The 15,080-nt window shown below is 40.4% G+C and overlaps 1 protein-coding gene across 1 annotated transcript in view; it reads left to right on the top strand.

The window, feature by feature from the left end:
• LOC140737176 (hippocampus abundant transcript 1 protein) overlaps nt 1-5,156 on the top strand; it is a 30,725-nt gene extending 25,569 nt beyond the window's left edge. Inside the window, exons 10-12 of the mRNA XM_073063405.1 lie at nt 1,198-1,295; nt 2,558-2,721; nt 3,633-5,156. Of these exons, the coding sequence (XP_072919506.1) occupies nt 1,198-1,295; nt 2,558-2,721; nt 3,633-3,839 (469 nt within the window). The 3' untranslated portion in view covers nt 3,840-5,156. The remainder of the gene's footprint in view (nt 1-1,197; nt 1,296-2,557; nt 2,722-3,632) is intronic.
• Nucleotides 5,157-15,080: the final 9,924 nt, after the last annotated feature.

The following is a 15,080-nucleotide window of genomic DNA, read 5'->3' as shown; positions in this document are numbered from 1 at the left end:
CCGAGCACTCAAGCGTGAGCAAAGCAACAGCAAAGACACAGACTTGCAGTACTCCAAAGACTAGGTGTTCTCCTAGTATTCGACATACTACAGGCTCTCTCTCTCTCCCTAATAAAAGAGAAAGAGATGTCTCTGTTTCACAGCGAGAGGGGAGACACAACAAACAACTTGCTGGTTTATGATGTTAAAAGTCCATTGTGTTGCTTTTTCCAAGCTCTGTGTCCAAAGATCTCAGGCCTCTGGGCACACAGCCTTGATCTTCCATCTCCCATGACACACTGGTCTTCTGCCCGGACACCGACCTCCGATCCCCCATCTTCAGAGCCATGAAATCTCGGTCCTCCGAAGGCGAGTGAAGCTCTCAGGCCAAGACCTTGGTGTGCCGAATAGTGGCCATTCATGAAATCCCAGGAGTGGATCCCATTCCCACAAAGAACCGTAGTCAGTGTGTAACTCCAGGTCAGGGTCTTCAAAAGAACCCTGAAAGTGAAAAATAGAGTTATTAAAGATGGAAGTAGAGCTGTTTCCGAAGATGCAACCAAAGGAGTCGCCATTAGATGCCATTAATTCTCCTTGTCTTCCAAGGAGCAGACATTGGAGAGAAGTCCCAATGGGAGAGCTGACCTGCCTAGCATGGACTCCAGCACATCCACCTCACCCTCCCCCACTGCGTGTGGTGCCTCCTCCGCTGAGTGGCCATAACAAGCAACAGGCATGAGGGCTTGGGCCACGCAACTCCCCCACCTTTGGTCTTGCCAATGAACCAGGCTTTCAGTACTTTGGATTACCAACGTCAAACAGGGTCTTGCGACCACAAGAAAAATGTTTAAGACAAATTTTTTGTACATTGGAATGCATTCTCATTTGTGACAATACAAATTTTTGTTTTGTCATGGGCTACACCATTGTTTCTTGGACTATTTTGTCACTTTTGATCTGGTCCTGAGGACCTATACATAATGTACAAATTTTCTGAAATGAGAAGGTGAGGCAGTAGGCGATTTATTCAAATTGGATTGCGTGTTTTTCTAGCAAAAACATTTATATTACAGAGATGGAATTTTCAATCCTGCCCAAATTTATCCTCCCTTAGGAAATGGACCCTATCCCATATGTTTCCATTTTTCTGATTTGTGTCTTTTATTCTTTTATTATTGCAGAGCTTAATTGTATAACATTATTGTGCATTGACTGTAGGATGATGTGGGCAGCAGGAGCAGTGGCAGCCATGTCCAGCATTACTTTCCCAGCAGTGAGTGCATTGGTGTCACGGAATGCTGATTCAGACCAACAAGGTAAAGCCTTCTTTTCTGTAGGAATTAGCGAGTATCATCTTTGTGCTCAATAGTTTTTTAAAGGTATTACATTCATCAAATTACTCAGAATGTGTTTTGAAATTCAGAATCGCAGCTTTTTAAGTGTGTGTAAAAAAAAAACACAAAAAAAAACAATTTGAGTTTGTCCTCTCATCAGAACAGTTCCTCTTGATACCATCATTAAGAATTGATAGTTTCTCTTTAAAGACTGCATGACTAACAAAGTTCCCTGCATCATTCCTTTCAGACTTCCAGCATTTGTGTTTAGTTTTGAAATACTTTTAGAAGACCTCCTACACCCTTAGACTTTCCTTTGCAGTTTGTGGGTCCGTAGTGACAGAAATCTAGCTTTGTTACTAATGATCAATGTATAATTCTTAAAAGATGCATTAAATACCAGAATGTTAACTGCTGTGCAGTCCATGATAGATTTTTTTTAGCATGCATATAAAACTGACCACAGTTTTTTCATTGAAAATATGGCAACAAATGCTTGCTTCTTCCACAATTTCTGCTTAAAAGGAAGTGAATATTTTCAAATTAACGTGAAATGTAATTCACCATTAGAGATCCTTTAATTAAAAGTAATGGTCAAACAAAAAGAAACAGAGTTGCTGGTGATACCCTTTTGGTCAGTCAGGCAGTAGCTGTGAAGAGAGACAACCAGTATTTAAAATTGATGCCCCCTCATCAGAACAATTCCCCTTGGAAAACTTTTTTTGCACACTTCCAGCTGACATTCTGAATTTCAAACACTTCTTATAAATAACTATATGAATCTAAAAGTCTACGAAAGTTACTTCTATCAAAGGAAGATTTCGAAAAAATAAACTGAGGCATCTGACAAAGATTTCCACAGTGCCACAATGGAGCAGAAATAAAAATCCTTTACTTTTTAAATCAGTTTTGAAACCTCTGTAAAAATGAGGATTATTTTCTCATTGCTTTGGTTTGCCTTTCTCTAAAAGGAAATCTTTCCCCACCCACATGACCACATTTTGCACTCTATGTCAAAATGTTACAAATACAAACCTTTTTTTCATAAAGGAAACCTTTTTAATAGTGTCCAAATAACCTCTGTTTGGATTTTAAGCTGTTTTACTTTTTGGACACACATAGAACAGCTGTTATTAAATAACTGAGTTATTAAACTCAAGTGATAGCAGTCATTTTACATTTAAAATCAAGATTTCATTTTGAGATATGGTTTGAACCATGACTCAGTTTGCAGTTATTTACAGGTGTCGTTCAAGGAATGATCACAGGAATTCGAGGGTTATGTAATGGACTAGGACCTGCACTTTATGGATTTATATTCTATATTTTTCATGTTGAACTAAATGAGTCACCAGAGAATGATGCTGAATCATCTGACAGTAAGAAGACAGAAAGCCATTCTGAGCAGGTAGGATGTAAATATTTATGACGGTTGTTTACTTGACAAACCGTCATGTAATGTTAATATATAATTAAACATTTTCATCTGCACTCATGTTCCTTGATTAATTAACATAACCTATTAACTGTTGATGAATAAGACAAGACTGCAGATTCTTTTTTCAATTTATTTACATTGCTGAATGTTTTGTACCTATGTATGGATACCATCATTTAGTATACAATAGATAATGTATTTTGTGTGTTTGTTTGTTTAAACCTCCCTTGCTTTGCCATCTGACCCACTGTTAATGAGTTTACCTACCCAAAACAGAGAGCTCTCATTTTCCTATTAGCCCTTTCATCTTACTTTATGTATCAAGGATTGGCTGAAGAGAATGTCCAGTATTTCTCAATTGTTTTCCAATTTCAAAGTGGTAATTTAGACAGAAAAAATGCTTAAGAGTTTTTGACCTCAGCATTAATGGCAAGGTTCCAGAAGGTGTCTGGTTTTTGTATTTGGTATTACTTTTACTTACCCATATTAAAATAATTAGAATATTCCAGCAGTTTTTTTATTTGTTGCCTAATTTAGATTAGGAGGTCCATTAGCAGGACCTCTTAATTAGATAATTGTGATACTATTGAATGTGGAAAGAGAAAGAAGTGAACATAACATTTATTTTGCTGGAAATGATAACTCTGCAGATAGTTATATGAGCACGAGTTATGCCTTTAATACCTAGAAAATGTGCAATTACAGGCTGTTTTATTACAGAAAGGGGTTTATAGAAAGTGACCTAATACCTGACAGGTATTCCCAAAAGAAACTCTGGATGTTTGTTGGACAGTAACAAAACACTCCAGTACTTGAGCGGTGTTAGTAGATTGACATTTATTTTGATTTTTGATAGAAGTTTCTTTTTTTGTTTTAAACAGAGCTCGATAATTCCTGGACCACCATTCTTATTTGGAGCATGCTCAGTATTGCTGGCTTTACTCGTTGCCTTCTTCATCCCGGAATGTAGAAATATGTCTGTAAGACCCAGCAGCTGGAAGAAACTTGCTGGTAACCAAGGCCATGTACACAATTCACAGCTCCCTTCTGAAGCTAAGGAACCTCTGCTTCAGGATACCAGTGTATGACAACAGTTTGAACACAGAAAACATTTAAAAACAAGTATTTAAGAAAAACTGGTGTGGGCCTAAAGTAATACAGGATTTCCTGAATCCAGTAATTTAGGCAATACAACTCAGGATTATATTGATCTCTTCAAGATGACAAGCTTGCTGCAGGACTGCAGTTATGAGAGAAAATTGGCTGCATTGTGAATTTTACAAGCAGCCAAGTAACTCGTATAGTTTCTTGGGAGGTTTCTTTTATAGGAGGATTTTAACCTGATGCTGCTCTCAATTCCCCATGGCATGGCTAAACTAAAATGTGCCATGTGAAAGAAAATCATTAAACACAATGTGTTAGTGTGGCTCTTTACATGTTCTGTAAAGATGTAATAAATATTAAAAACTGGGCTAAAACTATGGTCAGTCTATACTCTGATGCTGGAGATGTTGTGCTGTGTCTGGATCTAGACTCAAAGCTGATGTCCCAGTGAGACTGATCCATTCTGAGTATTACTGCAGAAGCAAGTATGGTTTGTTTTTGAGCCTTGTTGTTTTAAAGTAACTTGAATACAAAACAAAAACTGATTTTGGTAATTTATCTGCAAGTATTCAAGGCAGCATGTGTCATTACATTTTGTTCTATCCCTTCATTCCTGTATATAGCCCAAACATTTCACATTAAATTCAAGTTTACTGTCACCTGACTACATGTATATACAACCTCTGTTCCTCTGGACCACAGTGCACCCACAAAACATGTAACACACACAGCACATAAACCAAAATATTACCATAAATAAAATATAACTCAAAACGCATGCAACACAGTAAACAGTACAGTATATAGTAAACAACAAGCAGACTTTTAACTTGCCTTTGAGACTTTATCTAGCTGCTTATTTTGAGTATCATGTTAATGAGAACATTTTAACTTGGAACTGGTGCTGGAACGCCTTGCTCTTGTGGACTGAGTGAAATGTGCACCTGACTTCACTTCAGTTTGCTTCAGCAAGTAAGCTTAAAAGGCAGTTTGCCTTAATTGCTTGTTTGTTTACTAGGTATTGTTAATGTGATGGGTATTATTTAAACCAATATTTTTAATGCCACATTTTCACTGCCTTTTTCCCTATGCTTTTGTAATAAGTAGCATTTAACTTCAAACCAGGTACAAACATGAGCTTCAGTCCTGCAGCCTTGAAAATTATAATTTTGTATGTTAATATTGTGGCCTTTTTAGCAATATAATGTTTTGTGGTAAATAGAATTGTGTCAAATTTACAACATTGACTTTCACAAGTTGCTTGTAATTTCAAATAAACATTATACTGTTTTGTGTTAAAAGATCAGTGCATTGAAAATAATTACTGAAATCATACATTTACTTTTATGGCCCCTTACTACTTGAATCTGATTTCTATAAGAGGCATTTACTCTATTAGTTAAATTTTAAATTTCTCAACCAGAATCAATGTTATGCTAAAGATGTATCATACAGTGGGAGGAGCACACTACCATTTCAAACTACTCAGCTGCCACCCCTATTAGTCTCATGAGTGGAGAAGTCGGCTACCCCCACCTGTTCTCATTATCGATCTCAACCCAGCAAATTGAAGTGAATATATGTCATCCTCAAGCCTGGGGAATTGACTAAGAGGGGACAAACAGATGTTAGAAGGTCTTGCAGTGTCAAGATGTGAGTCACTGTTTTGTTCTTATATCCACAGTAGATATGTGGTTGGTCTAATTGAGCTTTTGGTCAATGTGACCCCTATGGGAGCAGTTTTTTTTCAATAGGTTCAAATATTAGATAGGTAAAATTTTATTCAATTCCTTTTAGAGTAGCTTATAAAATTTTGTGTTATTGTGGTATGATTCTGGCAAACCTACCACCATAAATCATTGGAGGTTCAGCATGGTTTGAGATTTTGTCCACAGGTGATGCAGAAGCCAGAGGATTTTGTCTAGGTACCACTGTTCGTTCCTCATCAAGGATAGATTTTTTTTGGCATTTTAACCAAATAAAAACTCAGTTATTCACCATACTTTCAGTAATTTTGTTACTTTTAATCAAAATATGGATAGATCTTAAGTAGTATTTTGTGCCAGTAAGGTTTATTTTTAAATATTTGTCTTCAGTTTCTAATGCAAGCAATGCTTTTATGAATCAGTCTTAAAAGTGCAAATTACAGTAAACACTTAGACAAATCCAGTCCAGAAGTCTGTTTTGATGTAACTGAGTAAGCTTTAAATACTTGAATCTAGTCTTTTAAGCATACTGTTCACATGTCAAGGAATTTCTACCTGAATATGAGAGTTCTTACAAAAGGATGTTGTTTTCTCATTGTGCAAATACTTCAAAGTTAGAAGTAAATTTATTAGCAAAGTACATATGTGTTGCCATATACAACCCTGAGATTCATTTTCTTGCAGGCATTCAGAATAAGTACCAGAAACACAATAAGATGCACCGAATGTCTGCATTCATGACCTGCTTCATATTTCTTCTGCCTTTTCTCCTCGATAGCTGGGATTAACTTCTTGACAATGCAGCGCCAACTTCTTCTGTCCAAAGCATCTTCCTCCCAGGCGTTGACATTCATGTCAGTGTTCTTCATATGGCGCTTGAGCACATCTTTATAGCACAGCTTCTGACCACCATGCTTCCTCTTTCCTTCATGTAGCTCGCCATAGAAAACAGCTTTGGGTAAACGATCATCGCTCATTCTTGTGACATGACCAGTCCAATGCAGCTGAGAAACTGTGATGAGCGATTCTGTGCTGACTGTCCCAGCACGTTTGAGCACTTCTATATCTGGTACCCTCTCTTTCCACTTGATGTGTAATATTTGGTGTAAGTGCCTGAATTGTGTCTTGGTCAATTTCTTGATGCGCTTCCGATACAATATCATCGTTTCAGTTGAATAAAGCAGAGATGGTAGAACAGCTGCGTTTTAACGTCGTGGCGAGACCAAATTTGCTTCTGCAAAGCACCAAAGACTTTGGTAGCTGATTGAATTCTCCTCTAAACTTCCAGGTCTGATGAGTTGGTGTTGGTCACAGCTCTTCCTAAGTATGTGAAAGAGTCAGAACATTTCAACGCTACCCCATTGACCGATACGACTAGTGGTTGGGTCTCATTGGGACTACACGGAGGAGGCTGGTACAGAAGTTTGGTTTTGGGGACATTGATTCTTAGGCCAAAAACAGTGGCTGCAAATGAGAAGCGGTCTACAATTTCTTGATGAAACAACTTGATCATCGTAACCAGTCTCTCTGACAGCCGTAAGCTTTGAGCACTTCCCAGAGTGTTTTTCTGTCTACCATATCAAATGCTTGTGAGAAATCAACAAAGACAATGTACAATGGTTGCTGCTTTTCTACTGCCTTCTCCTGGAGTTGCCTCACAGTAAATATCATGCCAGTGGTTGCTCTTCCAGCCCTAAAGCCACTTGGCTTTCAGGAAACACATGTTCTGAGATGATCTTGAGCCGGTTGAGCAGTATCTTCGCCATAATCTTGCCAGCTGTGGACAGAAGGGAGATTCCTCAGTGGTTTCCACAAACACTACGGTCGCCTTTCTTCTTGTAGATGGTGACTATCAGCGCATCGTTGAAGTCCTGAGGGAGACATTGATTCTGCCAACAAGCATTATATAGGTTCAACAGTTAAGTCTTCAGAGCAGGACCACCTTGCTTCAGTACATCTGATGGAATGCCGTCTTGCCCAGGTGCTTTACCACTTCTGTTATCTTTTAAAGCTGTATTAAGTTCTGTCATAGTAAAGTGTCCACATAGCTCTTCTCTTACCGGTCTAGTTGTAAGCCTTTCACATGCATTGTGGTGAGCCGCACCTTATTGGTTTATAAGGTTACAGAAGTGTTCCCTCCATTGCTCGATGTCTTTCCTGTCAGTGCATAGCTTGCTCCCATCTGCAGTTTTTACAGTGGATTTCAGCAAGGCATTTGATAAGGTACCCCATGCAAGGCTTATTGAGAAAGTAAGGAGGCATGGGATCCAAGGGGACATTGCTTTGTGGATCCAGAACTGGCTTGGCCACAGAAGGCAAAAAGTGGTTGTAAACGGGTCATATTCTGCATGGAGGTCAGTTGCCAGTGGAGTGCCTCAGGGATCTGTTCTGGGACCCTTACTCTTCGTGATTTTTATAAATGACCTGGATTTTATAAATGAGTGGAGGGTTGTGTTAGTAAGTCTGCTGATGACACAATGGTTGGAGGTGTTGTGGATAGTGTGGAGGGCTGTCAGAGGTTACAGAGGGACATTGATAGGGTGCAAAACTGGGCTGAGAAGTGGCAGATGGAGTTCAACTCAGATAAGTGTGAGGTGGTTCATTTTGGTAGGTCAAATATGATGGCAGAATATAGTATTAATGGTAAGACTCTTGGCAGTGTGGAGGATTAGAGGGATCTTGGGGTCCAAGTCCCTAGGACGCTCAAAGCAGCTGCACAGGTTGACTCTGTGGTTAAGAAGGCGTACGGTGCATTGGCCTTCATTAATCATGGAATTGAATTTGGGAGCCGAGAGGTATTGTTGCAACTATATAGGACCCTGGTCAGACCCCACTTAGAGTACTGTGCTCAATTCTGATCGCCTCACTACAGGAAGGATGTAGAAGCCATAGAAAGGGTGCAGAGGAGATTTACAAGCATGTTGCCTGGATTGGGGAGCATGCCTTATGAGAATAGGTTGAGTGAACTCGGCCTTTTCTCCCTTGGAGTGACAGAGGAGGGAAGGTGACCTGACAGAAGTGTATAAGATGATGAGAGACATTGATCATGTGGATAGTCAGAGGCTTTTTCCCAGGGCTGAAATGGTTGCCATAACAGGACACATGTTTAAGGTGCTGGGGAGTAGGTAGAGAGGAGATGTCAGGGGTCAGTTTTTTACCTAGAGTGGTGAGTGCATGGAATGGGCTGCCAGCAATGGTGGTGGAGGCGGATATGATAGGGTCTTTTAAGAGACTTTTTGATAAGTACATGGAGCTTAGAAAAATAGAGGGCTACAGGTAAGCCTAGTAATTTCTAAGGTAGGGACATGTTCGGCACAACATTGTGGGCCGAAGGGCCTGTATTGTGCTGTAGGTTTTCTGTTCCTATGTTTCTATACTACATGGGTCATCATTATGTAATAAATGGGTTTTGTATTTAAACACGTCAATAAGTTGATTTTGTTACTATGTCAAAAAATACACAAAAATATCACTTTGTAGTAACCATACCTCCACTGTATTGTAATGAATGGTATCAAAAGCATATAAACAGTTAAGAAAGTGCAACTATTATATTGGAGAGAGAGGAAGTTGGAAAATACCATTGCCTTTATAAGAACCAATGTACTGTATCTATTGTCAGGATTTTGAATTTAATAATATTATAGCAGCTTACTTCTATGTTGGCGTGTCCTTAAGTTGGTTGTTTCTAACTTGGGCATTGCATGCAGTCTTAAATCTCTTCCTGGTTGGCTTCATTTCTATTATAAGTCTCAAGTAGCATCAGTTCACTGACCTGGTTAATAGACTTGCCAAAATATTAATGGGGCCCTGAGGGATGGTCTATTCTGTTTGCTAATCACTTAAACATACTTTATTTATGATATGAAATCACAGTCTTGCATTCTAGATCACACTGGACAGATTAATTGCTGGTAGGCTTTGCCAGCTTTCCATCACCTCATTTATTAGTTTAAGTTCTGAGGAGGATGTCTGAAACACAGTATGTTCCAAATGTTGTGAATTGCCCTCTAAGACACAGAATACATGTAAGTGATGCTTAAGCAATTCCTCAGAATTGATTTTGACTTGATTTCACTCTGGTTTTGTAGGTTCTTGGATAATTAATGAAGTTAATATAGGAACTATGAGATCTCCTACAGAGAAGGTGCCTGACTGGTTAGTTGTAGGTACTTCTAGAAGAATGTGTTTGTTTCTATGTTTCACTTGAGTGCACTCACATTGATGACAAAACTTCAGGATTCCTGAGCTCTGATTGCTGAGAAGAGTTTAGTTCTGGCTTTGTTAGGATTGTCTTTGACAGTGGTGATAATCCAGATCATAAAGTTAATAGCGTGAAGTGAAAATTGCCTGGTGGTGTAGCTGATGAATATCAGTCAGCATGCTGATGTCACGGAACAAGATCTTGATGTAGTGAGAATTGAGATCAAGATGATTGGTGGTTAAGCCCTTCTGCAAGGATATTAATGTTCATTCTGTTATGCTTTGTAACTCACCCACAGAGTTCTCGCTGCCATTTTCACTTGCTCAAAAATTGCTACGCTATCAATTTCCCTTTTCTTCAGAGTTCCTAATGTATTATTTTGTGACTGTCATAGTGCCAAAATATTCATAACAAGGACAAATGGCCATCCCCTTTACAGTGCCCTTCCTTTGTCCATAAAAGGAACACAAGTCATTGGGTATATTTAAGTCAGAGGTTGACACATTCTTGATTCCAATATTGAATGACCTGTCATATCAAAAGCGTTTGATGGCTCTGGGCCTATATACACTGGAATTTAGAAGACTGAGGAGTGATCTCATTGAAACCTATTGAATGCTGAAAGGTCTTGTTTGAGTGGATGTGGATAGTCTAAGACCAGAGGACACAACCTCAGAATAGAGGGGTGTCCTTTTAGAATGGAGTTGAGGAGGTATTTCTTTAGTCAGAGAGTGGTGAATCTATGGAATTCTTGGCCACGGGCATCTGTGGAGGTCAAGTCTGTATGTATATTTAAGGCAGAGGATGACAAATTCTTGATTAGTCAAGGCATAAAGGGATCTGGTGGGAAGACTGAAGAGGGAAAATTGGAGAGCCATGATGAAATGGCAGAGCAAACCCGTTGGGCCAAATGGCCTAATTCTGCTCCTATATCTTACGGTCTTATTATCTTTACTGCCAAGAAAAAGCAGCAAATGATTTTTTATAACCTGAAAGCAGTGAGATGTTTTCACAAGAGGCATCTCACATCAAATTAACATTTGCAGGAGCACATGATATTGGATGATACACTTAGAAATCCTCCAGACCTGGTGTGTATATCAGTATTTGGATAGTTAATGGTTACAGTAACAATACTATTCAGAAATTATAAAATGCTTTATTTATTTCAATCTGTTCCTATTATATTTTATTAATATTAAAACAATGAGCACATGTAAATAAGCAACATTACTCATAATTAAAAATACATAATTTTTATTAAAACATTAATAATAACATCTGCTCAAAATTACCATGACATGCGAGAAAATTCTTCTAGAAGATTATCACCAGTTTCAGCAGATGCCCTCAAAAATGTTCCCCACCCCTTGAATAGAGGAATATGGACCATGTGAAGTAGATGGGATTAGTTTAAATTAGCATCATGGACTGCACAGACATAGCAGGCTGAAGGTGGCTCTGTGCTGTATTGTTCTATCCTCTAAAGGTTGGCTTGCATGCACTTGGAATCAGGCAGATGATGTTTGCAGAGCTTTGTCATCTTCAACATTTAAACATTAAATCTCAGACGCAGGGTGTGTACAATGTTGGGGTTAGACTACCTAGGCATTCCACTATGCAAACACCACCTTCCAGCAATGAGAACACCAGCACCCAGCTTGTTCTTCACCACGTAATATATTTAACTAAATAAACTATTCATTGTAAAAATAAATGTGTACAAGAATAAATCATTCAATGCCTTTTCATTCTTTACATTCATAGTCAATGCTTTCCATATTGTTCTATTACATTCATACACATCAATAGCACTGCTGCCACTCATGTGGCACTCTGGGGTGGTATACTACTACAATAATTGAGGGGCTTCCTACTCCAACACAGCCCCTTCCTCTCCAGTCGGAAAAGAAACCTACACTGTGGTCCTTCCCCAAAGTGCCCTTGCATAGTGGCAACAAGCTTCAGCCCGTTCCTCAGCATGTATGTTTGCAATCTGGAATGTGCCAATCAGCAGCATTCCTCCATGGGTATCTTGATGTGTTGGCAGACCAAAGGGCATCTTTCACCGAGTTGATGATCTGCCAGCAGGACTTAATGTTTGTCTCTGAGTGTGTCCCTGGGAGCAGAGAGTCCTCTGTCAGGCAGCTGCTCAGAATGAACTGCAACACAGGCCCTTTCACAAACCCACAGTCTGCAAAGTGGACTCCACAGTGGGCAGTTTGCTCCTGGCATGCAAGATGGATATTACAGCAAAGTAAGGTTTAAAATGTGTGCTAGCTGAGCAGAGAAGCAGGTACTCTGTACAGCCTTTCTCTGCAGGCAGCAAGTTAAAATAATAAGCTGACAAAGACCGTGTGCAGACATAGAGCAGTCACCCAGCATACTAAGACATGAAAAAGATCCAAACAAAGAATTCTAGGACAACACTTATTACTGAACAGTTATTCTATTAATTTTCAACTATTATTGGCTTTTAACACAGTTTTAATTGGTTATTAATGCCTGAATGGTTATTATGATCAGTACTTAAAAATGCAAACGATGGGATTCATAAGTATACAAAGTTTCTATTGGATTACTATTTATATACAACTGGTCAATTTCTGTATAAAATGGCATTTCTTTGTTCAAATTTTAGAGCAGTGTGATGATAGGGGCCATGCTGTTCTCCTTGTGCACGAGCAAATGAAGTATGACTGAGGCATCTACAATCTGCTTTGGAGGGCCCCTCTCACTGCCAGCCAGGCAAGGTCTTGGTGCCTGTTGGTGAGGCCTAGCAAAGAGGCATTCTGCCAGATGGTCTAGACAGTCACCCCACATCAAGTCCTCCTGCAATGTCTTCAAGATGTTCAATGCAGAGCACTACTAATGGACTTGTGGTTAAAGGTGTTGGTTTGGAAGAACTCTCCACGAAGGACAGGTTGTGCGGCAACGTCCAGCTGACTGCAACATTGTGCGGAAACAGGGCAAGTAGTGGTACTTGATGCCCACATATTTAGGTTCCACACACAGCCTGATGTGGTCACACATGAAAGTGGTCATCAGCGTGAGGCTGACATTGGATATGTTTTTCCCCCAATGTCAGATCCCCAGCACCTTCAAATAATCAAACCCGATGTTGAAGGGGACATTGGATCAATTGGGCCCGTTGCTGAAGACCACGACCTCGTTCTTCATGTGGTTAACCCTGGTCCGATGCCAACTCAAACTGGTTACAAATGCGGATCAATTTGTGAACTGACCGTGGATCTGAGCAGAAGATAGTGACGTTGTCCGTGTACTAGGATGTTCTCATGAGTCCCTCAACTACATGGCAGTGTCACCCCTCTTATGCTCTCATCCTTCCTGATGGCTTTGCAAAGTGTTCTATACAGTTCACAACCCTGCCTGACCCCAGACTTGATGGAGAAGCCGTTTCCCACCCATTGATTTGGACTGCAGTACAAATGGAGTCAATTGATTCCCTCCCCAATTCCCATTTTGGAGAGTACAATTATCAGGTAAGTGTGTGATATGCTGTCAAAGACTTTCTCTTGGTTCAAGCTGACCAAGCAGAAATCCACCACCCCATCCACCGCCCGCCACCTCCCCCCCCCCCCCCCCCCACCATCCTGCACACAGGCAATGGCGTCCCTAAACAACATGAGGTTGTCAAAGATCTTCCTGCCAGGTACAGCACAGGGTGGATCATCCTTCTCAGAACAGACTTCACCCTGTAGTCTACATTCAACAGCAAAATGAGTCTCCGAGTCCTGATATCATCCATCTCCCATTTCTGCTTCTAGATGAGGGCAATTATGCCCTTCCTCATGGAGTCTGATATGCTGCAATTAGAAGCTTTTAGATAGATAGATAGATAGATAGATAGATAGATACTTTATTCATCCCCATGGGGAAATTCAACTTTTTTCCAATGTCCCATACACTTGTTGTAGCAAAACTAATTACATACAATACTTAACTCAGTAAAAAAAAAAATGATATGCATCTAAATCACCATCTCAAAAAGCATTAATAATAGCTTTAAAAAGTTCTTAAGTCCTGGCGGTAGAATTGTAAAGCCTAATGGCATTGGGGAGTATTGACCTCTTCATCCTGTCTGAGGAGCATTGCATCGATAGTAACCTGTCGCTGAAACTGCTTCTCTGTCTCTGGATGGTGCTATGTAGAGGATGTTCAGAGTTATCCATAATTGACCGTAGCCTACTCAGCGCCCTTCGCTCAGCTACCGATGTTAAACTCTCCAGTACTTTGCCCACGACAGAGCCCGCCTTCCTTACCAGCTTATTAAGACGTGAGGCATCCCTCTTCTTAATGCTTCCTCCCCAACACGCCACCACAAAGAAGAGGGCGCTCTCCACAACTGACCTATAGAACATCTTCAGCATCTCACTACAGACATTGAATGACGCCAACCTTCTTAGGAAGTACATTCGACTCTGTGCCTTCCTGCACAAGGCATCTGTGTTGGCAGTCCAGTCTAGCTTCTCATCTAACTGTACTCCCAGATACTTGTAGGTACTTGTACACTTCCAGCAGATCTGGACCTATCCAGTCCCACAGAGTCGTACAACTTAGCCGGTAAGCTGTCACTTCCAGTTTTATTCGAGTCAAAAGGAACAGATGGAGCCAGTCAGCTCCTCCTGTGACCTCCTCCAGGGGTCCAGACTCCCCAGCTTACTGTCGTCTACACCTTCATGATGGATGACAGGAAATTCTGAGAGGCTGTGTCTTTTCTGTAATATAGGCTGGCATAGAAGGATCTGTAGATCCTCAATATTTTCGCCTGTGAGGATGTGACTGAGCTGCCCTCTTCCTTAAAAGGCTGTGGATCACAGATCCCTGTGAACCTTTTGGACGAAGAAATGTGAGCACACCTCATCCTGTTTCATGGTGTAGACCCTGGATTGGCAGATGATCTTGGAGGATTTGGTAGTGAATGAGGGGTTTAGACAGGGTAAATACAAGAAGGCTTTTTCCATTGAGGTTGGGTGGGACTACAACCAGAGGTCATGGGTTAAGGGTGAAAGGTGAGTTTAACGGGAACATGAATGGAAAACTTCTTCACTCAGAGGGTTGTGAGAGTGTGGAATGAGCTACCAGCACAAGCGGTGCATGCCGAGAAGTTTGGGAGTCGGCAGGTCAACTGGTTTCAGCATGGACTAAATAGCAGAATGGTCTGTTTCTGTATGATTCAATGAAGAGCCGAGCTTCCCACCCTTTCACCTCTGGTAATTCCTCCCGCACATTCACCCCATTTGATTGCATAAGTTACTGCAACTATCTGGAGTCTACACAGTTCCCTCTGACCG

This window comes from Hemitrygon akajei, chromosome 12, assembly GCF_048418815.1.
Source record: "Hemitrygon akajei chromosome 12, sHemAka1.3, whole genome shotgun sequence".
In the NCBI taxonomy this organism is placed as follows: Eukaryota; Metazoa; Chordata; class Chondrichthyes; order Myliobatiformes; family Dasyatidae; genus Hemitrygon; species Hemitrygon akajei.
The sequence above is the reverse complement of the archived record's forward strand: the minus strand, read 5'-3'. Positions and strand labels throughout refer to the sequence as shown.